Source organism: Capricornis sumatraensis, chromosome 3 (assembly GCF_032405125.1).
Source record: "Capricornis sumatraensis isolate serow.1 chromosome 3, serow.2, whole genome shotgun sequence".
Lineage (NCBI taxonomy): Eukaryota > Metazoa > Chordata > Mammalia > Artiodactyla > Bovidae > Capricornis > Capricornis sumatraensis.
In genome coordinates, this window is record NC_091071.1 from 38,702,734 (window position 1) to 38,729,381 (window position 26,648).

Genomic DNA, 26,648 nt, shown 5'->3' on the forward strand with positions numbered 1-26,648 from the left:
ACGAGAGGTGCCTGTGGCCATAGCATCGTCATCCATGGATCCAGGCTGGACCAGACCCAGCCCTGCTCCCTCCAGATGCCGTTTGCACCACCTCGTGGAGTATAAGCCCCAAACATTGCTGCCCCTTTCATTCACCTGCAGCCTCTTTGCTGGGGTTCCTGGGCTGCCTTACATCTCTTGCTTTCTTGGATTTGCCGTGCAGCCCTGGGTCACCTTCCGGTGGAATTTGTTCCTTTCTCCTTGCCAGGAGCATGGCATGGCATATCTGCTGTCAGATATCCCCGGTTCGAGTTAGCTTTGCTACTCTGGCTATGTGGCTTTGGGCACGCTCCTGAGCTTCTCTGAGCTTCCGTCTGCTCCTCTGTGATGGGGGTCACAATAATAGACCCGCCGAAACTCTGTGGGACTGACTAAGGGCAGGGAGATGAGCAGCTCACGCTGTGCCCAGCACCTCACACATACTTGGGAAGAACTCGAGGTCAGTCCTCAGGGCAGAAGCGGGCTGGCAGTGGGCTGGGGAGGGGGCGGGGAGCTTCATGTGTCTCCCATGACTCAGTCCTGTCCAAGGAGCGGGGAGTCAAGGCCAGGCCTCTGAGGTCGGGCGCCTTGGGACCTCCTGTCCTCCTCCTCCCCACTCTGCCCTCGGCCTGCTCCCCACCCAGCGCTTCCGGCAGCGCCGGGCAGGGCCTCACGCATTCTCCGCTGGCCGCCTGGGCACGCCCTCCATCCTTCCCCAGATCCGCAGCTCTGTGGCCCAAGGGCTCGGACGCTGGCCCACCGGGGACCACCTTGAGCTGGCGCCACAGCCCGCAGCCTAAGGCAGAGGGGCGGTGACGCAGAGAGGGGATGGGGGCGGAGGGAGGGTCTTTTCTGGCCGCTGGAGCGGAGCTGCAGGTCCTGCCAGGGAAACCCTCTCTCCTCTCTGCCGCCGAGCCTTTCCCAGCCCTGCCCCTTTCCCCTCTGCTTCTCAAATTTCAGCTTCTGCATTACTGGCATCACAGCCTGCCTCTGTGGTCACTGCACCAGACAGACATTAACCCCCAGTGTGCTGGTGGGAGCAACGTGGCTGCATGTGGGCGCAGGTCCAGAGAGGCCGAGGGAGGAGACCACCACCCAGAAGCCTTCCTTCGCTCCAGCCAGCTTCCCCTCCAGGGAGCTTGCTCGCCGTCTTTCTCCCTGTTGGCCCAGACTTGAAGCCAAAGCCCTCCCTGACCCTCAGGAGTTGCTCCTTCCTTGGCTGTCTGGGCCCTGACTCTCATCCACAGCACGTGGGTTCTGTATCACCGTGAACCTGGCCTTGTCATTTTAGCAGACGGGGTTCTCGCCCTCCACATCCCTCAGCTCCCCTCTTGCACCTGGCCTTACCTGGGCAGGGCCGGAACCCTGGGACCATGTGAGTGAGTTCTCAGCCTGCAGCTGTTCTGGGGATGATCACAGCAAGGTCATTGAGAGGAGCCTGAAGGGAGCCAGGCACTGGTGCAGACTGGCCGGGTGACCCTGGCAAGTTCCCGGGGAATAACAGGATTGGGGGTCCATAGTGAGGATGAAACGGGGGATGCAGGTAAAGCCACCAGAGCAGCAGGTGTCAGGCACATGCGTGGCTCAGACTTCTCATGCCCATATACACAGGGGCCTCCTGGCATGCTGAGCCCCCCTCCCCAGGGAGAGCTCCTCCCATTTCCCATCAGCTTCCCCCCTCGCAGCCCACCCAGGTCTGCTTTCTCATCAAAGCAGGCGTCTGTCCCTCCCCTGGCCTGGCCGGTCCCATCCTCAGATGGGGCTGGACGTCCTGCCTTCTCTCCCCATCCCTGTCTCCTTCAGAGGAGAGCCTGCAGTCCAGAGGGAGACTTGATAGCATCTTGAGCTCAGCAGCACCCCTCTAGTCCTCCTCCCTGATTCTCCTGCTTCCTGCTTTCCTTCTGAACCCCAAATGCTCCCTCGCGGTTTCCTGTGGCGCCTCTGGTGACCCTTTGTCCCCTCCAGCCATGGTTCCCTTGGTGCCTTGACCGACTCAGCCTCCTTTATATTGACCGGAGGCCCAGAGGCCCTGTCCTTCCCTCCCCTGCACCTCTGGTCCCCCTTTCCTGCTATGCTGAGACCCAGGCTCCTGGTGGGATTGTTGTAGCTGCCCTGACGGCTTACAACCAACTGAGGAAGTGGTCAGCCAGCCATTGCTGTCTAAAATGGAAAGTCCAGCCAGAATGGCCATTCACTGAGTTTTTATAACGGGGATGCACCCAATCGAAGCAGACGACCTGGCTCCTCCTAGTTGACATGTTGCAAAGCAGCAGAGGAAAATTTCCCAGGGTTGGGGGTAGGGGGGGCCTGGACAGGGCGAGTTGGTCGAGGAAGAAAAGAGAAGGCAGGAGGCTCCCCACCATGGGCTACAGTGTCAGGCCTGGAAACACGGAGTGGGAGGGTGGGACCAGAGAGAGGAGACAGGGGACACGTCACAGGTGGGTTCCAGCCCCCTTGTCAAAGGCTCACTTGTGAGCAAAGTGAATCAGATCAGCCTGTTAGAAGGAAGCGGGCATCTGGTGATCGGGGCCTGGTGGCTGGGGATTTGGGGCCCTGGGGTTGTAGGAAGCTGAGTGGTCAGAGCTTCTACCCTAGTATGTGCAGTTGGGTTTCCCAGATGTGCTCAGGGTGAGCCCGGACAAAAAACATTGTGTGTGCTAGTCGCCCCCTAGTGGTTGGGGGACCCCAGTCTTGTTGGCCCAGGACTCTCTCTGTGGATAGGGTAGGAAAGGGGACCAGGGCATTGGCGGGTATCACAGTTTGACCCCCATCTGCCTTCCTGGGTGCATTTAGGATCATCTCCCAGGCAAGGGCTTTATGCTTCTATGGGGCCTCATCCCTGCTCCTATAGCTGGTATCCACACCCCTCAACCCCAAGAAGGCCGGGATTCCCTGTGTGCACGTGAGCATGTGGGCCCTGAAACGTCAGCCGGAACCCGAATGGTCATCTTGTCCATCCACCCGCTGCTCCTGTCACGTTTGTGTAGAGGATAAAGCTTCAGATTAGGGTTGGGGCCCCCGTTTCTGCTTCAGGCTCCATCTCCAATTCTCCGTACTTCCTGAGGGAAGTTCCTTAACTTTCTCTGTACCTCCTTCGTGGTCTCCCTTCTGTGGCAGCAGAATTCTCCTATGACCCCCGATGACCTTTGCTCTCGTGAACTCCCTACATTGGGTGTGGGTGGAACCTGTGACCCTGGCATCACTCCCGTGATTAGGTTATAAGTTGCCTAAGAGATAGGTTATCCAAGTGGGCCTGACCTAATCACTCAAAGCCATTAAAAAAAAATAGTTTTCTCCAGCTGCTTGTGGAAGATGAGATTAGAGAGATTCAAAGCCAGAGAGGGAATCGATGGGTGGGGACGCTCTCTGTTCCTCAGATGGAGGGACCACAGGGCCTGAGGATGGTCTACAGGAGCCGACAACCCACAAGATGATGGGACCTCAGTCCTACAGCTGCAGGAATTGAATCCTGCTGACAACCAGTGAGTCTGCAGCCCCACCAACACCTCAGTTTCACCCAGCAGGACTTTGAGCTGACAGCCCAGCCATGCCACGTCTGGCAATGATAAATGGTACTGTTTCAAGCCAATGCTGCTGCTGCTGCTGCTAAGCTGCTTCAGTCGTGTCCAACTATGTGCAACCCTGTAGACAGCCGCCCACCAGGCTTCTCCGTCCCTGGGATTCTCCAGGCAAGAATACTGGAGTGGGTTGCCATTTCCTTCTCCAATGCATGAAAGTGAAAACTGAAAGTGAAGTTGCTCAGACTCTTCGCGGCCCCATGGACTGCAGCCTACCAGGCTCCTCCATCCACGGGATTTTCCAGGCAAGAGTACTGGAGTGGGTTGCCATTGCCTTCTCCGTTTCAAGCCAGTACATTGATGGAAATCTGTTACGCGGCAACAGGGAATAAGTACATCATCATTCCAAAGAGAGGAACAGTATTCTAGATGCACAAATAGGATAAAAGCTGAAAACTGAGAAAAACCCATCCCTTGCCCCTCGGGCGCTGGGTAGAGTGGAAACCTGCTGCAGCCTCTGTGCTGATGGTCCCCCCTCCCGCCCTCCCGGGTGCAGGTTACATCCGTGGTCTTACAGCTCACATCTCTCACTTGAGCTTCCAGCCACCCTCAGAGAAGGGCAAGTGTGTTCTGAGAAGGGTAGCGCTGATGGCACCTTGAGGGCAGCCAGATCCCACTTTGGCTGAAGAAAGATGCTCTGGAACCCTTTGCTTTAGGGGATCCCTGAGGTTTCTGGGGCTCCTGGGACTTATGGAAATCTTCAGGGTCAACAAAGCTATTTTTTTAAAGAAATAAAGTTGTTTAATATAATAGCTTTATTATATGTAATTCAACCATCTAAAGTGTACAATTAAGTGGGTTTTTTTAATACAACCAGTTTTGTAACCATCACCACAATCAACCGAGAAGATTTTATCACTCCCCCCAAAGAAACTATACCCACTAGCATTCACTCTCCATTTCCCAGACTCCCCCTCATTCCCTTCAGTTCAGTTCAGTCGCTCAGTCATGTCTGACTCTTTGTAACTCCATGGACTGCAGCACGCCAGGCTGCCCTGTCCATCACCAACTCCCAGAGTTTACTCAGATTCATGTTTGAGTCGGTGATGCCATCGAACCATCTCATCTTCTGTCATCCCCTTCTCCTCCTGCCTTCAATCTTTCCCAGCATCAGGGTCTTTTCAAATGAGTCAGTTCTTCGCATCAGGTGGCCAGTTTGGGAGTTTCAGCTTCAACATCAGTCCTTCCTATGGATACTCAGGACTGATTTCCTTTAGGATGGACTGGTTGGATCTCCTTGCAGTCCAAGGGACTGTCAAGAGTCTTCTCCAACACCACAGTTCAAAAACATCAATTATTTGGCACTCAGCTTTCTTTATAGTCCAACTCTCACATCCATACATGACTACCAGAAAAACCATAGCCTTGACTATACAGACCTTTGTTGGCAAAGTGATGTCTCTGCCTCATTCCCTGGCAACCACTAATCCACTTTCTACCTCTGTGGATTTGCTTATTCCGGACACTTCATAGAAATGGAATCATACGATATGCGGCCTTTTATGTCTGGCTTCTCTCACTGATCGTCATGTTGTCAAAGTTCATCCACTTTGTGCCATGTATCAGTACTTCACCCCTTTACATGCTGAGCAGTTCTTCACTGGGTGATAGACCATGGTTTCTGTATCCAGTCATCAATAGAGCCTATTCTAGATCACTCTTCCCACCAGGAATCTGGGGGTGGGGCTGGGGGAAAGGCAGCAAAGGGGAATGGGGGGAAGCGGGCTGATTGGGCTTGGGTTTGACAACATAGAGAAAGGAGGGCGGTGTCCCAGGCCACACTGTAGCCCTTGGCTCTTTCCCCTAGGCTGAGTCAGTCTGCTCCCTTCACCTGTTCTCCAAAGCGCTGGATGTCCCGGGGTCTCCAGCCCCAGAGCCCTGCTGGAGGTGGACCGGCTGGCTGTCAGCTCTGTAATCTGCATTTCTGATCATCTGCATTTCTAACACCGATTGTCCACTGGCAGTTATTTGATGACAGTCTTCACAGAGACTTCCTTTTTAAAGGACAAACTATCTGCAGGCCAGTTTTCACACCAGATCCTACCTGTGAGTGTCTTTACTATAAAGCAGGTGAGCACCACGTTCAACAGAAAAGAAACCTGCAACATGCTTGCTTCCTTTCACTGTGACAAGTTTTTTTTTTTTTTTTCATATGCTGTGCCACGAAGCATATGGGGGTCTTAGTTCCCCAACCAGGGATTGAGTCTGTACCCCCTACACTGAAAGTGCAGAGTTTTAACCACTGAACTCCCAGGGAAGTTTCATCACCGTGACAAGTTTGAGCAGGGGAAGGGGAAAGCTGGGCCCCTCCTCTGTCCCTCCCCGGTTCTCCCGGGCCAGCTAAGCTACCTCTGGCTGCTGTCACCCATGTCAACCCAGTGATACCAGGAAATACCACTTATTAATGCTATGACAAGCCAGGTGTGCCGGTGACTTCTTGTGACAGTCAGCCTGCAAGCTAGGTACTATATGGCCTCTGTTTTACAGACCAGGAAGCTGATTTAGGTTAAGGAACTTGACTGCGGTCACCCTGATAACACCAGGAGCTGGGGTTGGGGTAGAACCTCCTGGATTCTGAATCACACTGCATGGCCTCGAGTCCTTTCTGGAAACTCTGTGGTCCAAAGAGTGGGGAGTATGTGTAGACAAGAGATGAGGTCTAAAGACTGTGGCCCCGGGATATCTCAGATGCCAAGCAGAAAAGAACTTCAAGAAGGTCATTTAGGGACTTCCCTGGTGGTTCAATGGTTAGGATTCCTTGCTTCCATTGCAGGGGGCCCTGAAAAAAAAAAAAAAAGTCGGATACAGTGAAGACATGAAACAGAGCTCCTTGGAGTCACCAGTGAGAGCAGTTTTCATGGAGTTCTGGCTCCAGATGGAGTGAGCAGGATGAGAAAGTGAGCATAGACAGCCACTTCAGGGAGTTTTGCAGTCAAGAGTGTAGCTTGGGAAGGGAATGTGTGATTGTCTGATTTTCTTTTTGGCTGAGCTGCGGTGCTGATGGGATCTTAGTTCCCTGATCAGGGATTGAACCCAGCCCCACGGCAGTGAAAGCACGGAGTCTTAACCACTGGACCACCAGGGACTCTGCCATTTTTAAATGGGAATAAAGATGGCTTGTTTTCCACGTGGGAATGAGCCAGTAGCAGGCAGGAGGGAAGGATGCAGGAGTGGGGGACAGTTGCTGGAGAGACATCTTTGAAGAATACACGTGGAGGGGTTCTCCAGGCACTGACAGAACATGGACTCACATCTAGGTGCTGGCTGGATAGCAGATTTCAGGTACCAGGGGGGAGGCAGAGGAGCCTTGGGAAGGGAGGGAGGAGGGAGCAGGGCCATAGGAGGGGACTGCCAGCCACACAAAGGAGTCACTTGAAGATCTTGGTCCAGCATTTAAAAGTAAGATGGTGGGATTTCCTTTTCCCAGCGCTGTTCAGATCCAGGGGTGGGGGCAGGGGCAGGACAGGTGGAGGGCTGGACTCAGAAGGGAGCATGCATGCAAGAAGATTAGATTGCTCGGCTGTGAAACCTAAACTGGAGGAGCAAAGAGAGAAGACAAGGGGCTTGCGGCAAGCCCCCTCCCTTCACCTGTGGAGTCAGGCAAACTATAGCCCACGAGTCAAATCCAGACCACTGAACTTTTCTTATTTTTTTGTTAACTTTTTAAAAAACTGTGGTAAAATACATATAACATAAAATTTACCATTTAAAAATTTTTGTGTGTTCACCTGAATGAACAACTTTGCTGTTTTAAACTGCACGATTCAGTCCCATTAATTACATTTATGATGTTGCGCAAACACCACCACTATTTCCAAAAGTTTCCATCACCCGAAACAGAAACTTCATACCCCTTATTAAGCAATAATTCCCCCATCTCCCCTCCCCCTCCCCCGCCCTTGGTAACCTCTAATCTACTTTCTGTCTCAATGCGTTTGCCTATTGTAGATCATTCATAGAAGTGGAGTCATTCGATGTGTGACTTTTTGTATCTGACTTTCACTTAGCATTGTGTTTTCAAGGTTCAGCCAGGCTGTAGCATATATCAGAACTTCATTCATTTTTAAGGCTGAATAATATGCAGTTGTTTGAATAGATCAGAGTTTGTTTATCCATTGATCCATTGATGGTTTTCACCTTTTGGCTGTTGTGAATAATGCTTCTGTGAATACTGGTATATGATCATGTGTGAGTCCCTGGTTTCATTTTTGGGGGGATGTGTACCTAGGAGTGAAATTGATGGAGCATACTGTAACCTCTGCCAGCTTTTGTATGAACTGAGATTGTACGGTAGACGGAAAAATGACCTCCCCAAGATGTTCATGTCCTAATCTGTAGAACCTGTGAATAAGTTACCTTCTATGGCAAAAGGGACTTTGAAGATATAAGTAAGTTAAGGATCTTAAAATGGGGAAATTATTCTTGATTATCTGCTTGGGCCCAAGGTCATCAATAAGGGAGTGGTGGTGGTGGGGGCAGTCAGAGTCACATAAGGAGATGTGATGACTGAAGAAGTTGGAGTGATGCATTCTGAAAATAGAAGGGGCTGGGAGCCAGGAAGGGGCAGGCAACCACTAGGAGCTGGAAAAGGTAAGGAAATGGATTCCCCTTCCTACCCTAGAGCCTTCAGAAGGAATGCAGCCCTGCTGACACCTTGGTTTTAGCCAAATACAACCCATTTGGATGTCTGACCTCCAGAAAGTATATATAATTACATATATTTTTAAATTGGCTGCACCATGCAGCTTGTGGGATCTCAGTTCCCCTGACCAGGAACCCGGGATTGAACTTGGGCCATGGCTGTGAAAGTGCAGATTCCTAACCGCTGGACCAGCAGGTAATTCCCTTGTGCTGTTTTGAGTCACTAAGTTTGTGGTAATTTGTTATAGTAGCAATAGGAAGCTAATACAAATATTAAAAAAAAATTTTCTTGTTGAAGTGTAGTTGATTTACAACGTTGTATTAATTTTTGCTGTACAGTGAAGAGATTGAGTTTTTAATATATATATTATATATATTTATATTCTTTTCCATTATTGTTTATCACAGGATATTGAATACTGTGCTATACACTAGAACCTTGTTGTTTATCCATCCTATATATAATAGTTTTCATCTGTTAATCCCTAACCCCCACTCCATTGCTCCTCCCTCTTTGTCAACCGTGAGTCTGTTCTCTCTGTTTCTGTTTCTTAGATATGGTCATTTGTGTCATATTTTAGATTCCACGGGCAAATAACTTTTACATTCCCTTTAAAGAAAGTTTGCTGATGCCTAATTTAGAGTCAGAAGGGGAGGGGGAAGGTCCAAGGATCAAAGTGATTTTGCGGAACAGCCTCTGAGAACTCTAGAGGGCACAGTGGCCCGAATATAGGAGTACCGGAAGGAAGTAAGAAAGGGTCAGACGAAGGGGGTCTACAGAGTCTCCTGGGAATGCAAAATAGCCTGGAGGAACTTCTTTGGTGGTCCAGTGGTAAAGAATTTGCCTTTCAATGCAAGGGACACAAGTTTGACCCTTGGTCAGGCAACTAAGCCGAGGTACCACAACTAGAGAAGTCCACTGGCTGCGACCAAGACCCAACACACCCAAAAAGAAAAAAACCAGCCCGGAGTCTGGGGACTTCTCATGCTACTGTCATGAAGCAGGTGACGGGAAAGAGTTGGGTGGGTGGTGGGAGCAGTGGTATTTCAGGTGTTGGGGCAGCTGAGCCAGGGGTCTGGGTTTGTGCCAGGGGGTGCGGTTTTTTGCATCGGAGACAAGACAGGGCCCTAGAAGAGAAGGTCCCTTTGGCAGAAATGGGGAGGCCAGTTGGAGTGACAGTGTGCCCAGGGAAGCAGGCTCCGGATGGGTCAAGGGATTTTTGAAGAAGACAGCGAGGGGTGGACGCACTTCCCCCAGCTCTCCATTCATTCTCCAGGCACTGTGGACGCTGCTTAGTGTAGACAGTTAAGTGGCCCTGTATCCTCTACTGCCCCCCGATGTCATCCTTCCTGCTCCCGCAGTGAAGCCTCCCAGGGACCCCAGATATTACCCAACAGCTGTCTTGAAGGATTGCAAAGCATTCAGGTAAAACTGCCAGGCCTCTACAAGGGGCTCCAAATATCTAAAAACAATAACATTTCCTAATAATAACAGTAATCCTTGTTATTAAGAGGATTTCAATCAGGAGGCGCGATCTGGGCGGGAACCTGGAAGGCGGATGGGATTGGGGAAGGCGGTGGGCAGGAGAAAGGACATTCCAAGGCAGGCGCGGTCTTCCTGAACCAGGGGCCAACCTCTAGGAGCCGGGGGAGGGGACGCGGGAAGGAGGGGACGGAAGCTCGCCGGCCAGGAGTCCTTTCCTCCTCCGTCCCTGGCCTTCACCCTTGGTAGAGAGCGCACCCTGCCGGGGGAGCAAGTCTCGCCCTAGCTTCGCCACGAATGGGCAGCTGCAGTCTTCCGCCTGCCGGGGCCAAGCTTCGGCGGGCCTCTCGCTGTCCAGCCTCCCAGCGGAGGGCTAAAGAGAAGGGGACAGGAGGCAACCCGCAGCAGCCACCGGACCTTCGGGCCGCGCCGGCAGCCGGCCTCCGGGGCTGCTGCTGTCCTGGCCCGCCTCCACCTTTCCCTCCTCGCCCGGGCCCCTGCTGCCTAAGGCAGCCCCAGGATCTGAGGCGCCCGGCGCGCCGCCCCCAGCTTTGCCCTCCCCTCCCCGGCTCCGGGATTCCCAGGTTCCGGAGCCCAGGCCGACCGGCCAGCGGCGGGCAGCTGGGAAGGGAGGGAGTGAGGGAGGGGGCCGCTTGGCCTCTGAAGTCGGCCCCAAGTTATATGTGGGAAGCGGTGGCTGTGACGCAAGTTTCCAGGGGGCCCTGGGCTTGGAGGGAGCGCGCCAGAGCGGCTCCTCTCCGAGCAGTTGCAACCGTAAAAAAAAAAAAAAAAAAAAAGCCTCGAGCAGCACCCCAGGCCGCCTTCGCCTTCGCCAGGCCCAGCAGCGCGCTCCCGCCCCCCGAGGGTCTTCGAGGGCGCAGACCCTGTACCAGGCAGTCCCCGTCGGACCCCGGGCGCACAAGCTGGGCTCCCTCGCTGTGGCTGGCCGTTTCTTTTTTTTTTTTGCTACGCTTGCCAACCTGTCAGCTGATGGACCTCATCACCCATAGTGGCGCATGTAGCTCGGCCGCAGCTCGCTCCATTCAAGCCGCGCCCCCAAGGCCGCCCGCGGCCCCCGCACCCGGAGCTGGGGTGGGGGGTGGCCCGCAGACCGGGGCCACCACCCACCCCCGGGGGCCCGCGCCCCTCTCGCCCAGGCCTCGCGCCGCCTGGGGGGCGCTGCAAATAGTCCTTTGTTTACATGCAATTCCTTACTCCGCGGAAGGAGGCCGGGGGAGTGCTGAGTTTTCACCAGCTGTTTCCCGCCTTGAAACAGACATCTGATCAGCTGCAAACACACACACACACAGACACACACACACACACACACACACACATACACACGCCCGGGGAGGCAGGCCGGAGAGACCTCCCTCCCGCCCCTCCCGCCCGCCTCCCTCCCCTCGCCGCCGCCGCAGCCAGCATCTGGGACCGGCCGATTCTGCACCTCCGTCCGGCGCTGCCCTTTGATTCGGATTTCCATCTTGCATTCTCCGGCGGACCGCGGGACCTGGCTCGTGCAGAGGAGGGGGGCCGATCGCTATGGAGTATTTCATGGTGCCCACTCAGAAGGTGCCCTCTTTGCAACATTTCAGGAAAACAGAGAAAGAAGTGATAGGAGGGCTCTGTAGGTGTGTACTCCTCCTCCCCCTCACCCCCTTCCCACGATTGCAGCCCCCGGCCAGTCCGCCCAGGCGGGCGCGCGTGTGCGCACGCATGGCCCGCGCCGCGGACCCTCTCGCCTTTCTTATCCGCCGAGGCGGCTGCAGCCCCGCGCGCCAGGCTTGGGCCGTCTGGGGACCTTCCTCCCTCGGAACGTGGGGGCCCCGAGCGGCCCCGGTCACTTTTGTCCGCTGCAGGCGGGCGAGTCGCGACGTTTGTAAATTGCAAACAGACCCACGTGGTTCTGCAGCAGTCCCGGCCATGCTTGGTGCTGGTGGCTTCCCCGCCGCGCTTCCTCCTCCCCCTCCCGCGGCGGCTTCCTTCCTCTCCCTCCTTCATCGCTCTCTCTGGGCCCCCCCACTCCAAGGGGGACCGGGGGGCCCGTGTCGCGCGTGGGGCCGCGGGGCCAGGGGCTACAATGCAGCCACGCCGCGGCTCCGAGCGCGGGGAGGGGGGTGCGGGGAGCCGGGTGGTTGTGAGTGTTTGCTGGGACCGGGGCTGCAGCGGGGTCGGAGGGCGTGCTGGAGAGGGGGTGCAGGAGTGGGCGGGACCCGGGGGGCCAGCGCGGCCCGCCGGGAGCGCCGCGGACCCGGGCACGTTGGCGGCCGCCTGCTAGCTTGCCGCCCGCGCCAGGGCGCTGTTTACTAGCGAGGCCTGGACGTGACTCTGCAGCCCTCTTGGAGTAGGCGGACCTCCGCGCGCCGCCTCGCGGGAGCTGTAGTTCTCCGCGCCGCGTCGGTGCGGCATTGTGGGAGTTGTAGGCGCGCCCAGGCCATGCTTTACCCGCACAAAGCTCGGCCCCCGCAGGCGGGATGGGCGAGGCAGGCCGGGTAGGGGGGCTTTTGGGGGAGTGGGCACCATAGGCCGCCCCTAGCCTCGCCGGATCTCTGCCCGCCGCACGTGGGCCTCGGCTGCAAACTTTCGCGTCTCACGCCCCTCCCCCCAGTCATAAACCGAAAGCATCCAGTTGCCCAGCAGGCTGGGTGGGTGGGTGGTCCAAGATCCGTAGCCCTCCCCAGGACCTGCTTCTTAAATTTGGCCCGGGTTGCTCCGGGATCTATCCTTTGCCGAAGAGAATGGGTCAGGGGAATCGCCCTGGACACTTGTTAAAATGCACACGCCCGCAATTCTGATCGCTAGAAGGGCCTGTGTATCAGCATACTGAACACTCTGCGGGACTGCGATACCGCGTGGGTTGTTCTCTGCGGGTCCAAGTTTGGGACCTGTGGCTCCTTTCCTCCCGTGCCGCTTTCGGAGAGAAATGGCTCCCCAGGGCTGGGGCCACGTGCTCTGCCGCCCGGGGCAGTCAAGGCGGGGACTGAGGGAGGAGGAGTCGCAGGCGGTGTGGCCAAGGCTTGTGGACACCATGGGCTGCAGAAACCAGGCTAGGTGGAGGTTGCTGCACACGTATACATCGTTCCCGCCCCCTCTCCCCCCACAGGGCTCCTGCCTTAACTACTCTCAAGTTCAAGGTGGTGGGCAGTCAGCAGTCCTGAGTGTTGGCCCTTCCCCAAGGTCCGTCCGCCTGGAGGGCTTAGCTGTAATAAGTGAAAACAAAAAGAAAACAATTCTGGAGCTTGTAATACGTTGTAGGGTCTCGTTTTGCAGGACTTCTCTCATCAAATTGTTAACAGTCTTCCTCTGTTAATTAAGTGGCTTTATGGACCCAGGTTTGGGAAGGAACAGGTAGGGCAACTGGTGGGGCTGGGACTTGAACTCTGATCCCTGCTGTTACCCTGAACTGTTGGTTGCTCCGGGAAGGGAAGGGAAGGGCTGGGCAGTGAGGAGGTGGGTTGAGCTGCCCCAGATGCTGGAGCGGACATCCTGGGCCTGACCTCAGGCAGGTGTGGCAACATAGGACCCTCTGGCCACAAAGCGTGAGGCTTGACTGAGTCCTCTCTGGGCCCCCTAGGACTCCTGCTTGACCTGTTTCTGTTCCAAGCTCCCCCTTCGGAGGAATCCATCAGTTCCTTAGGGACCAAGTGCCCCAGGCTTGGGCATGGGGACTGCCTGGCTTGCCCAGCTGTGAGGCAGTTGTCAGCCTGTGTGCTGGGTGTGAAGTTGGGGCCTCTGGGTTTATTCATTTTCAGACGGAGCTGCCGGATGAGGTAGGATTGAATGTGGGTTGGGCAGGACCTTCTGGCCGGATATACTGGCTTCTCAGGCTGGTGGACTTTGCTCCATCCCTCGTTGACTAGCAGGGCTCCCTGCTTCTCTTCTGCTGGAGCGAAGGGCACTGGACCGTGGGCGGGGGTGGGGGTGGGATGGAATGGGCGTACCTGACAGCGGCGCCCTCACACACTGTGTGGTTTTGGACCCGTTGCCTAACTGCTCTCAGCGTTTGTAAAATGAAGCACCTGTGAAGCTTGGCTATGCATGTGGAAAGTGCCTGGTAGCTGTTAAGTGGCGCTCGGATTCTTAGAATCAGGAGCATGGTGGTCTTAAAGAGTTTAGCTGCCCGCTGCCAGGGAGAAAGAGGCCAGCTCCCCTCAGAGGGAGAGAACAATTAGGGGCTTTGGAGTGTGTGTTGGGTCCCTGGTCTGGCACTTACAAGACACTTACTTTGTGCTGGGGCTTCCCAGGTGGCACTAGTGGTAAAGACTCCACCTGCTAGTGCAGGAGACATAAGAGACACAGGTTTGATTCCTGGGTGGGGAAGATCCCCTGGAGGAGGGCATGGCAACCCACTCTAGTATTCTTGCCTGGAAAATCCCATGAACAGAGGAGCCGGGTGGGCTACAGTCCGTGGGGTCCCAAAGAGTCGGACATGGTTAAGTGACTAAGCATACACACACCATGTGCTGGGATTGAAGACACCACAATGAACTAGAACTTGCCCCTCTCCTAGGATATGGAAGTCTCATGGTGCTACAGAGTCTTGTCAGTTTCCTTAGATGCATGAATTCTGGAATCTGGGGTACAAACTCTGGAAAAGCAAAGCATCTTGTTACTCTCGATCTCTCTCTCTTTCATTTATTTACTTTTCTGTTTACTTGTCTGCGCTGGGTCTTAGTTGTGGCATGTGGGATCTTCGATCTTCATTGTACCATGAGGGATCTTTAGTTGTGACATGAGAACACTGAGCTGCAGCATGTGGAATCTAGTTCCCTGACCAGGGATCAAACCCAGGCCCGCCTGCACTGGGAGCTCGGAGTCTTAGCCGCTGGACCACCAGGGAAGTCCTCCTCCTCTATCTCTTTTAAACTTCACTCTGGCCCTGTGAAGTGAGGCAGTATGTCCCCATTTTTTGAATGGGGAAACTGAGGCTTCAAGAGGCAAAGTGCCTAAGCTTGGGATTCCACAGCTAGTAAGTGGCAGGACTGGAGTTTCCGCTAGAACCCAATGCAGGCCTCCCTCTGAAAGGCTGGAGAAATGGGGGGGAGGGTTGTTTCTGATGGGGACAGTCCGGACATGGTTTCTTCTGGGGACCGTAGGCAGGGTGTATGGATAGAAGCAATGGGCATGGGCCAGGGCCTCAGGCTGCTTCAGTAGCTGCTGCAGGAGAAGGATGGGGGCCTTGGGCATCCTTAGTGAGAGGGTCATCTTCCTCCTGTCCTCCTTTTTGGGGTATAGGAAAAACTCCAAGTGGGCTTTCCCACCTCTGCGTAGACATTGAGTGGTAGGTTTGTGAATGACTTTGGGGCAGTGTGAAATGAGAGCTCTCAATGGCTAATTTGAGGCTGGAGCTGGGTGGGTATTGGGGGGCGGGTGTGGGGAATGGGGGATACCCATTTGCACTTGGGCTGGGTAGAAGGGGCGGGTATAGGTTGGGATCTAGACTTGAAGAGCCTGCTTTCCTGCCCTCGAGCCTCTGGTTGGGATGCCAGGGTTATTCTGGGGGGAGGGAGGGGAGGGGCTGTCGTGGGGGTACCCTGAGAGTGGGAGCGGCAGCTCTGGTCTTGGCACTGGGGGCTCTGCCACCAGCTGCCCAACCCCAGGAGACTGGCTGGCTGAGGGCTGTCAGGGAGGGAGAGGAGAGAGAGACAGTGTCTGTGGACCACGCCTCACTGCTGACCTGGGGGTTCTGAAGTTGATGTGAAAGAGTGGAAGGACCTTACAATTACTGTAAATCGGGTATACTTCTGCAAAACTCAAAAAGAAATGTAAGAAACTTCCAGGCATTTGCAGAAAAACCCACTTTATCTAGTACAGTAGCAACTGGAAATGCTAATTAGCCATCCTTTATAGGAACCCCTGGCAGGCCAGCACTCAGAACCCCTGGTTAGTCATGATTCCACTCATCAGAACTTTGGGTTAGTCTGCATTCTATTAAAGAAACTTCCAGGGCTATTTAGGTGAGTTGGTCTTGGTGGCAGCCCAAATCCCTATGAGGAACTGTGGCTTTGGGGTGAAGTCTGTTTTCTGAGCTTTTAAGTCTGCACGAGCTTAACCAGCAGCTAGTTAGTTCCTGAACCAGGAGGCTGGGCTGAGGGACTTGGTGCTGAAGGGGACAGCATGGACCATTCAGAAGAGCCAGGCCCCCTTCCCTCTGGGGACGTCTGGGCTGGGGCTTTCAGGCCTGGGGTCCTGTGGTCTCCTTTGGTGTCTCCCCACCTCGTGGGCATCCTGGGGAGAAGGGAGGGGCCAGAGGTTGGCTCCCCAGGGCTGAGGTTTCCTGAGCAGATGAGTGGGCTGGTGGGGTAGGGGGTGGGTTATTGAGTTCTGGCTTCAGCCTGGAGAGTTGGTGAATCTCAGCTGGGAGGCAGGGGGGCTACAGGGCTGTATGTGAGCCCTCAGTAGAGGGTGCCGCCCACAGGCAGGGGAGGAGAGCATGCATTTTGGCTCTTGCAGGTGCCTGTGGTATCCTGGTGTGGCTGCCGGACCTTGGGCATGCCAGTTCCCCTCCCAGAACCCTGGATTCCTCATTGCAGCTCAGCCACTAGGTGTCCTTGGGGGTCAGGGAAAAATACAAAAAGTCCTGTGAATGGCAGTAAGAGCTGACCTGTTGACCTGTGCACAGCCTCTCTACGCGGTGACTGTCACCTGTCTGTCAGGGCATCTGACCTGTGGCGCTGGGATCAGGGTTCAAGTCCCAGCCTCAGCACGCACCAAAGCTGTTCTCTTCCCAAGCCTCAGTGTCCTCATCCCATCAGGCCACTTGACTCAGAGGAAGGTTGAGATGTTTCCAGCAAAGGTTGAGATAATTCCAGCAAAGTGAGTCTTTAGCACATTATGTTAAGAACTTAAGACTTTATTATTTTTTAACTTTTTTTGGCCACACCAAGTAGCTTGCAGGATCTTAGTTCCCCAGCCAGGGGTGGGTTAAACCCGGGCCCCCAGCAGAAAGCACCAGTCCTAATTCTCAAGACTTTTAGAAAACAGTAACTCTGTGGCTAGGCTCTACAGGTGGGCCTTCTGGAAGGGCCAGCACTCAGAGTGGCCCAGGGGTGCAGATGGGGCTCCTTTTTGACCCTTTAATGCTCTGGTCAGCTCTGGTCTCCATCTCTGGTGATGCATGGGCATCACCAGGAGGGAACCCAGGGAATGGGTGAGTGGGGGCGTCTCTCCCTGTATCTCTCCGGATGGGGGAATAGGAAACTCCCAGATGGATGTGAGTCACCTGGTGCGTTGGCTTCCTGGGGACGTCTCTCCCCAACTCTCCCCATCCACCTGCCGCAGAGGGTCTGGAGGGCACTGGCAGGCCTGGGAGCCCAGACTCAGTTCTGATCTCCCTTCTCCCCCCACCGGCAAAGGGCAGGCAAGCCGCTGCGCATCCGGTCTCTGACCTTCATTTTCTCTTTTTCTCCATCACCCCCACTGTGTGGGCGCATGCTAAGTCACTTCAGTCATGTCCTACTCTTTGCGACCCTATGGACTATATAGTCCGCCAGGCTCCTCTGTCCATGGGATTCTCCAGGCAAGAATCCTGGAGTGGGTTGCCATTTCCTCCTGCACGGGATCTTCCCCACCCAGGGATTGAACCCGCGTCTCTTATGTCTCCTGCGTTGGCAGGTGGTTTCTTTACCACTAGTGCCACCTGAGAAGCTTCCCACTGTCGGGTTAGGGAAACAGAGAAGTGAGGTGCCCCTGGCCCAGAAGTCGGGGAGCCAGGTGCCCAGCTGTCTGACCAGGAAACCGTGTCCCTCCCATTCTGAGCCCTCAGTCCCATTTGTAAACGGGGGGTCATGGGCCCCTGTGAGGGAACTGTATCTTGGCAGGGGAAGTGGGGGGCTCCCAGGGAGATGCTGGGGCTGCTGGTGGAGGACAGGGCTGGTCTGTGGACCCCTAGCACCAGCTGATGTGAAGCTTGCTCCCAGCTCACCCCCAGCTGACCACCCTCATGTGGGGAGAGGAGGCGGAGGCTCAGGAAGGGGCAAGGGCAAGTTCAGGGGGTCGCTCAGGGGAATGAGGAGGGATAGGTGGGTTGCTGGGGGGCCAGGAAGACCTTGACTGTCTTCGGCTGTGGTAGACAGGCTCCCCTCCTTGGTTTCCCAGCAAACTCCTTTTTTCCTGGGGGTGGTCAGAGGGGGCCGGGCACCTGCCTCTGAGCACAGGCTGCTCCGCCATCGATGGAAAAAAGCTGCTCAGAACCATCTCCCCTCGTTCCCCCAGATCCGGGGGTGTGAGCTGTCTTGGCCTGGGCCTGGACCAGGTCACCCCAGGAGGGCCCCTCAGGAGGCAGCCGGGGCTGTGGCTTTGGGTGGGGCCAGTGGCCTCTTCTGGGAGCCTGGCATCTGGAAGCCATCAGGCCAGGGGTGGGGGAGTTGCAGGAGAGGGCCTGGGAGGGGAGCCTGCCTCTTTCAGGCCACACACAGGCCCACCCCTCGGGAGCAGTGGCGTTGGGCCCAGAGCCCTGCTGCTGGCTCCATCTCCCGCCAACGCCTCTCAGCCTGCAGCCTTGTCCTCTTCCACTGGCTGCCTCTCCTGCGAGATGCGATCACATAATATGCAATAACATCGCCTGCTGTGTGCTGGGAGCCTCGCTTCTCTGGCCCAGGGTGGGCCTGCCTTTCAGGGTGGATGGGCTTGGGGACAAACTGTCCGTAGAGGGGCCTGGCTGGGCCCTTTTCCTGGAGTGACTGGTACCCGGCTTGTCTTGGCAGTCTTAGCACAGTGTCTTGGGCTGGGCTGGGGGTGTATGTAGGAGCGTATGTGGCTGTGGAGATGGGAAGGGAGGAGGGACATCCTCCTCCATCCTCAAGCCTGAGACCCTGAAAGAGGGGGCCCTGGGGGCACAGTGAGGAGCTCAGAGGTGTCCCAAGAGCAGGTGTCTCTGATTATCACCTGAGGCCACTCGCATCCAATCACGGGGATTCTTAGCCATGTGGGTTTCCGGGTCCCACTCAGGCCTGTTGGCCAGACAATGGGGTCAAGACTTAGGGTCCACACACTGACGTTGACAGCCAGGCATTTCGGAACATGCTACTCCATCAGCCCCCTGGTATGCTGCAGGGAGTAGGCATCAGACAGAGCCGGTGTATTCTGTAGGGGCGGCTTGCCTGTTACACTTGGACCCTCTGGAGATGAAGACAGGGGCCCACTGGGAACCAGGCATGGAGGGCACCCAGCCTGAGCCCATCCCTGTTCTCCCGTAGCCTGGCCAACATTCCACTGACCCCTGAGACTCAGCGGGACCAGGAGCGGCGGATTCGGCGGGAGATTGCCAACAGCAACGAGCGGAGGCGCATGCAGAGCATCAACGCGGGCTTCCAGTCCCTCAAGACCCTCATCCCCCACACAGATGGAGAGAAGCTCAGCAAGGTGGGCGAGTGTGCCAGGAGGACTTCCTGGAGGAGGAGGTGGGCTGGAGGGGGAGACTCGCGAGACATCAACAGTTGGGGTCCTGACTCATCCCTCCTGCCCTCAGGCAGCCATTCTCCAGCAGACAGCAGAGTATATCTTCTCCCTGGAGCAGGAGAAGACCCGGCTCCTGCAGCAGAACACACAGCTCAAGCGCTTCATCCAGGTAGCGCTCTGCCCTCCTCCTGTGCCCTCCCCCTGGCGTGGGCACGTCTGGGCCCAACCACTGGCTTGAGACTGTGATGTGGCTGCTGGTCCCTTCTTCCCCATTGACCTTCCTACTTCTGGCACTTGCCTTCCTGCCTGGGGTCCTGACTTAGCCATGGGCAAGTGCAGTGCAGTGGGATGGGCTCTGGAAGCAACTGGGTGACTTTGGGAAAGCAGGTCCCTTCTGTCTCCCTTTCCAGCCTTGGTTTGGTGAATTTGCACAGGGGGGCTCCCTCGTGCACGTGCATCTGGGTTTGACAGCTTTGGGGGGCTGCGATGGAGCTCCGCACTGCCCTGGTGGTGGTAGTGGTGTATGCAATGTCACCACACACTCATCAGCCCCTGGGGGTTCCCCAGGAGCTGAGCGGCTCATCCCCCAAGCGGAGGCGGGCGGAGGACAAAGACGAGGGCATTGGCTCGCCGGACATCTGGGAGGACGAGAAGGCGGAGGATCTGCGGCGGGAGATGATCGAGCTGCGGCAGCAACTGGACAAGGAGCGCTCAGTGCGCATGATGCTGGAGGAGCAGGTGAGGCGGGCAGGGTGAGGCAGGGGAGGCGATGCTGTCTGCTCGGAGCTCCTGATTTGTGCCGGGGCTGGGTGTCAGGTGTCCGGTGGGGTGATCAGTGGGGGGCAAACCAGACAAGTTCCTGCCCTGGGCAGGGGGGTGGTCACTGTCCGGGCCTGGGGAGATGAGTCAGAGGCACTCACTGTAAACACGCATCCGTGGTAAAGGCCACATCGGATCAGTGGGCATCAGCGAGGTGGGGGATCTGGGCTGGTTCCACCCCATAGCTTCCTTGTGAGGGTGGGAGGAGCAGAGAGGGGAGAAGGGTGCTCCAGGCAGAGGGAACCACATGGGCAAAGGCCTGGGGCTGGAGGTAGGCAGGGAGGGAGCACAGCCTGTGGGAGGGAGAGGAGTCAGTGTGGGCCCGGCGGGCTACGGTGCAGGACTTTGGTCTCAACCCTGAAGATGTGGAGGGCCCCGCCCCTGAGCCCCGCTGCTCCACCCCCAGGTCCGCTCCCTGGAGGCCCACATGTACCCGGAAAAGCTCAAGGTGATCGCACAGCAGGTGCAGCTGCAGCAGCAGCAGGAGCAGGTCCGGCTGCTGCACCAGGAGAAGCTGGAGCGGGAACAGCAGCACCTGCGGACCCAGGTGAGCGGGAGGGGCCTGCAGGGGCCGCCTGCCCCTGGGCCGGGGCTCTCAGACCCAGCATCAGTGCCACCGGGTATCCAGCAGGGCGGACCCAGGGCCTCAGTCACAGTAGTGTAGACGTTCCTGGCTCCCAGTGTCTTGCATACATGATTATGTTGACTCCTTATAGCAGCACTTTGAGGCCTGAGCTGTTATTACTCCTGTTTTACTGATGAGGAATTGGAGGCACAGAAAGGTTCACTAACACGCCCAAGATTGTTCAGTGAAGTGGGGCAGGGATTTGAACCCTGGCCATCTAGATTCAGTCTGAACTCCTAACCACCACTGTATTTATTAAATGTGAAATGCTGGCATGGCTGTGGAGAGGGAAGGCCCGTGCAGTCTCAGATGGTCAGAAGTCCCTCTCCAGACCACCTTGCCTTCGTTTCTTAAAATAAGAGGGGTGGGAGGGGTCACGATTTGGGTGGCCCCAAACTGTGAGTGAAGGAGGTTGATGGGCTGCTGGGGTGTTTGGTGGAGGTTCCCCAGGTGGTGGGCAGAGGGAGATGGTTTAGAGGACTGTCCCACACCCTCTGTGATGGACAGAAGGGAAGGGGCTGCTCCTAGAACCTTTGCAGAAACACTGAGGGCCCCTGTCTCGCAGCTCCTGCCCACTCCGGCCCCCACCCACCACCCCACGGTGATAGTGCCAGCGCCGGCACCCCCTCCCTCCCACCACATCAACGTCGTCACCATGGGCCCCTCCTCGGTCATCAACTCTGTTTCAACGTCCCGGCAAAATCTGGACACCATCGTGCAGGTACCTGGGCCTGGGGAGAGGGCAGTGCTTGGGGGCTGCCCCCTGGGAACAGGCCCTTTGGGGGGAGATTAGAAAGTGGGGGAGTGGAGGGGATAGAGACAGGGATATTGAGTGTTGAGTTGGGGGAGGAGGTCTGGAAACCAGATGGGTCTCCATCTCTGCATCCTGGGTGAGGGGCAGAGAGGGAGGGACCGGATGGCCGGGAAGACCCCATTCCTTGCCTCGTGGGGGTTTGCTGGGGCTGTCCTTTGTTCCCGGAGCCTCCTGCTTTCAGAGTTCTTGCATATGTCTCTTGGGTTTTGGGATGGGGGTGGAGGTGGAGGAGGAAGAAATGAGATGCTCAACTCTGAAGGTTGAGCCTGAAGTCCCTGCTATGCCCAGCCTCGTGCAGAGACCCCCTTTGGGAGGCCCAACAACATTACAAAGAAAGAAACAACCCAAAGGCCCAAACGGAAAAAAAAAGTCCACTGAAGTCCCAGGAACTTGAGTTGCACCTGGCAAACTGAATAATAAAATTAATAACAGAGACCTTCGATAAAGCCAACAGGCAGGCTTTTGAAATACATAAATGAGGGAGAGAGGCTTATGACTAAAGGCAGGCCTGCACTGTCCCTCTTCCAAGCCAGATTCAGCTCATGAGAGAGCTTTTAAAGTTTGTTTTCCCCCTGACTCTGAACGGGCTGCCCCTTTTGCCAGGCTTCCTTCTGGTTCTTTCCGGGGGGTGTGTGGGTGGTGGGGGAGACACTGCTGGAGATGCTGGCGGTCCACATGGCCCCCGCATCCTCACAGCAGCCTCCCCCACCCAATCCCAGGCGATCCAGCACATCGAGGGCACCCAGGGCCAGGAGGAGGAGCAGCGGCGAGCCGTCATCGTGAAGCCGGTCCGCGGTTGCCCCGAGGCCCACGCCTCGGACACCGCCTCCGATTCGGAGGCCTCAGACAGCGACGCCATGGACCAGGGCCGGGAGGAGCCGGCAGGGAACGGGGGGCTTCCCTGACCAGCCCCCCAGCCCTCCTCTCCCTTCTGGGGGCTGGAGGGGGCGGGGCAGCAACTGGGAGAGAGACGAGGGTGAACGAGTGAGAAATTTTTACAAAATTTACGGCGTCATTTGGGTCTCTTTTATGACCTCTTTTTTCAATACTGTAAATCGTCCTTTGAGTGAAGCCGCTCTACCCGAAGTCCGGGGCTGGGGCGGCAGGAGCGCCTGGTAGCACCCGGGCAAGTGGGGCTGGGCCTCGGCCCCGGAGGCTGGGGAAGCGGACGTGGAGGTGCCTGGCCTCTCTCCGCCAAAAAAGCATTTTTTCAATGAAACATGTTTTTAAGAACAGGGAAAAAAATCAAAACAAAACCCCACGGTATTTCTCCCCTCTCCGGAGCCAGCCCGACGACCGTCAGTTTTTAATTACCCCTTCCCTCCTCTTTCTTTGGTGTTCTTTCTCCTTTAAGCACTTACATGGGTTGGGGGTCTGGCTAGGTCGGGGCTCTGGGGGTCCGGGGGTCTCCACTGCTTCTCGGTTGGGGTTTGCTGCTGACCTTCTCCCCTCCCCTCCCTCACCACCCGGCCCCCCACCTCTCCCTCCAGGTTTCCCATCTTGCACCCCCAAAAAGTCTTTGTCTCTCTCTTTGTTTTGTTTGTTGTTGGTTCTTTTTTGGTTTTGGTTTTTTTTTTTTTACAATTTTGAGGTCTTTGTGTTCAAGGAGAAGCTATTATATTTTGTTAAAAAAGTGGGGGGTGGGGAACCAAGAGGCCACTGTGCCTTTATAAAGAAACAAAATAAAGTTTGTACTTTGTTTTTTAGATTCTGTGTCTCCTGGGGACTGTGTCCTGAGGGGCTGGCAAAAGCTCCCTGGGGGTACTGTTTGGGCCTGCTGGACAGGGACTGGATGTGGGTGAGCGTGATGACTCCCCCAACTTAGTATTGTGGTGTTATGATGAGAAATCAGGGTCCTGAGATTCCTTGGGTTTACTCTGGGGATTCTGCAAAGATGGGAGATGGTGTTGGGATTGAGGTAAGCGGTTCCCAATTTCTCCTGGGTGGGAGACAGGAGAGAATGAACAGCTAAACCAATAGTTCCTATCTGCTAGAGAAAGGACACAGGATGTTCAGGGCTCCCGATTGATTGCCACTTCCCCGGCTTGTGTAACCTCTCTGAACCACAGGATGCTCATCTACGGAAGGGAAGGGAGCACTGACTTAAGGTGCGGCGTTTAAGAGCTCAGGTCCTGGAGTCGGTCTGCTGTTGATCAGTTTCACCTTGGGCACATCTCTTGATCTTTGAGACTCAGTTTTCTCTTCTGAAAGTTGGGAATCATAAGGGCTCAAGGTTAAATTTCTTAATTCTGTATGATCAGAGATGGCTTAATAACATCTCGCTCTTGACCTGCTTTTCCTCAGGTATGTGACAGGTACCTTCAGACTGAGGTCAGAGCAGAATAGTGGATTCACACCTCACCCCACATTGAATTGTTCAAGACATGAATTTGTTGGATAGAAAGGAAGGCAGGGGCCTGTATTTTTTTTAACTTTGAATACTTTTTAAGTGAAATTAACAATTTAAAATTAAGCATTTAAAAGTGAACAGTTCAATGGCATTTTGTTGTTCAGTCACTAAGTCATGTCTGCCTCCTTGCGATCCCATGAACTGCAGCACTCCAGGCCTCACTGTCCTTCACTATCTCCTGGAGTTTGCTCCAACTCATGTCCATTGAGTCAGTGAGGCCTTCCAACCATCCCATCCTCTGTTACCCTCTTCTCCTTCCCTCAATCTTTCCCAGCATCAGGGTCTTTTCCAATGAGTCAACTCTTCGCATGAGGTGGCCAAAGTACTGGAGTTTCAGCTTTAGCATCATTCCTTCCAAAGAACACCCAGGACTGACCTCCTTTAGAATAGACTGGTTGGATCTCCTTGCAGTCCAAGGGACTCTCAAGAGTCTTCTCCTTTTAGCCAGGTGTAAGACGCGCCACTCCAGTGTTCTTGCCTGGAGAATCCCAGGGACAGGGGAGCCTGGTGGGCTGCCGTCTATGGGGTCGCATAGAGTCGGACACGACTGAAGCGACTTGGCAGCAGCAGCAAGACGCGTCCTACGGGTTGCAGGCAGCGCCTAAAAGGGTCAATAGAGGGCGCTGTGGAACCAGGATGTCTGGCAAGCAGGGGCAGAGGCTCCGCCTCCTTCCGGTGTCTGCCGGACTACTCAGTTCCTATAGGCCAGAGGCGGGGCTCGGGGGCGGGGTCAAGGGAATACCCAAGACTTGCCCTTTGGAGCCCAGCTACCGTAGGCGGTCTCACCAGCAGGAGGCGGGAATCGGGGGCGCGGCCGCGGCCCCGCCCCTTCCCGGACTCGCCCCGCCCCGCCCGGCCCCTCGCTGCGCATGCTCCTTGGTGCCTCAGGCCTTCTCGCGCGCTCCCGATAGCACGCTTCTCTGGCTCTGGCCCGACCCCGCCCCCGCCCTCCCACGCACGCTCCGCACGCAGACGCTGCAAACGTGCGTTTCCCGCGTGTACTCCGCACGGAGGCGCTCGCAGGCTTTCCGCTGTGCCCGCTGGGTCTTGTGGTGGCTCCTTCGCTGCAGAAGTTTGGAGCCCCCGCCGTTCCAGAGACTTAACGATGTCGCAGTCAGAAGGGAACAAATGACCTTAGTGTTAATAACTTGTTTCCTTTTAACCCACAATATTTGAGATGTTATTTCCTCACAGGTAGCGAATGTAAGAAACTGAAACCATTCGCCTCAAATTGGGACTTGCACCCATGTGCGGAAACTTGGACACTGCCAAAGCCCAGCTTGGAACTTAAACCCAAATGGCTGGGACTCGAAGGTGGCCAAAACTCACTGTCTTGTGAGGTCATACATCTGATTTCAAGACCTAATGAAGCTCAAGCTCTTGATGTCTCATCACAGAAAGAATTCAGTGAGAGACAGAGTGGTAGGTAAAAAGTAGATTAATTTAGAAAGAAACGCTCCACAGTATGTAGGCCATTTCAGTGCCATAGAGTGGACCATGGAGGAACGCAAGTACAGCCTCTAAATGTGGTAGTTAGCTCTTATGGACTGGGTAATTCATAGGCTAATGAGTGAGACGGTTATTCCAACAATTTTGGGGAAGAGTTGGAGATTTCCAGGAATTGGACCACCACCCACTTTTTGGTCTTTGATGTTCGTGGAACTGTCATGGCGCCTCTGGTGAGTCACTTACCTTGGTGAGCTGTTACTGAGGATGAAGTTCTAGTTGAAGTTGACTTGTCTGCCATCTTCGACCCATTTAGTTCTAATCAGTTTACCTCGTGTCCTTGGGCTTCATCATTCTTTCAAAGGTTGTGCCCTACCCCCTTACTCTTGTTTACAAACTACACATGAAATAGCTCATTCTTCCTGCCGAATCTGGGAGCCCTGTATGCAATACTTTGGCCACCTGATGTGAAGAACTGACTCATTTGAAAAGACCCCGATGCTGGGAAAGATTGAAGGGGACGACAGAGGATGAGATCGTTGGATGGCATCACTGACTCAACAGCCATGAGTTTGAGTAAATTCTGGGAGTTGGTGATGGACAGGGAGGCCTGGTGTGCTGCAGTCCATGGGGTTGCGAAGAGTCGGACACGACTGAGTGACTGAACTGAACTAAACTGTGTGCATCTTGCTCTGGCCACACCTTTGTAGGGAAGGCCATGGATCTGGGCACTTGGGAGCCAGGCCTAGGATTCAGAAAGGGCACGGTGTCCAATGGGCACAGCAGACACTGGCCTGGGAGGAGGAGGAAGTGGAGATAATGTGGGAACCAGATTGTAGAGGACTTTCAAGTCACGCTACGAAGCTTGGACTGTATTTTTTGTGAAGGGAAGGCGTCTAGGAGAGACATGACCAATGCAAAGTTCAACAAAATCTTTCTTATAAACTTTTGTATTGAAGTACTGTATTACATACACTTAGAGGGCTCATAATGAAGCATTTAGCTCCGTGAATTTTCACAGACTGAATGTACACCCATATAGCCATCATCTTACCAAGCCTTCAAGTGGTTTGTTTCTTAAACAAAAAATTGTTGGAAGTAGTTACAGGAATGTACAGGAGGCATCTGCAGCCTTCACCCTGCCTCCCCCAGTGCTAACATCTTGCCTACCTAATGTACCCCATGGAAACCAGGTGAGTGTTTTTGGTGCAGGCCACAGGACTTATTCAGAGTTTACAGTTCTGCATGGGTTCACTTCTGTACCTGTGTCTGCAGTTGCTCTGTACCATTTTGCAACAGCGATTTTGAGAACTGGAGTTGCTCTGCATCCTCACCAGTACTTGATATTATATTGTCAGATCACTCTATTTTTCAGGGTTTTTTTCCAACCAATTTGGTAGGTGTAGAGTAGAATC

At 55.2% G+C, this 26,648-nt stretch overlaps 1 protein-coding gene across 1 annotated transcript; it reads left to right on the forward strand.

The window, feature by feature from the left end:
* The first annotated feature begins 11,155 nt into the window (after nucleotides 1-11,155).
* TFAP4 (transcription factor AP-4) lies at nucleotides 11,156-22,821 on the forward strand. Its single transcript, XM_068969016.1, has 7 exons — nucleotides 11,156-11,351; nucleotides 18,918-19,083; nucleotides 19,190-19,288; nucleotides 19,687-19,857; nucleotides 20,345-20,485; nucleotides 21,129-21,284; nucleotides 22,097-22,821. Exons 1-7 carry the CDS (start codon nucleotides 11,263-11,265, stop codon nucleotides 22,280-22,282), a joined length of 1,008 nt encoding a protein of 335 aa, XP_068825117.1. The 5' UTR covers nucleotides 11,156-11,262; the 3' UTR covers nucleotides 22,283-22,821.
* The last annotated feature ends 3,827 nt before the right edge of the window (nucleotides 22,822-26,648 follow it).

Coding starts and splice junctions, on each gene's coding strand:
- TFAP4 (XM_068969016.1), top strand. CDS start 11,263: ATGGAGTATTTCATGGTGCCCACTCAGAAGGTGCCCTCTTTGCAACAT. Junction 19,084..19,189: donor ATGGAGAGAAGCTCAGCAAG/GTGGGCGAGTGT, acceptor TCCTGCCCTCAG/GCAGCCATTCTCCAGCAGAC. Junction 20,486..21,128: donor AGCAGCACCTGCGGACCCAG/GTGAGCGGGAGG, acceptor CCTGTCTCGCAG/CTCCTGCCCACTCCGGCCCC.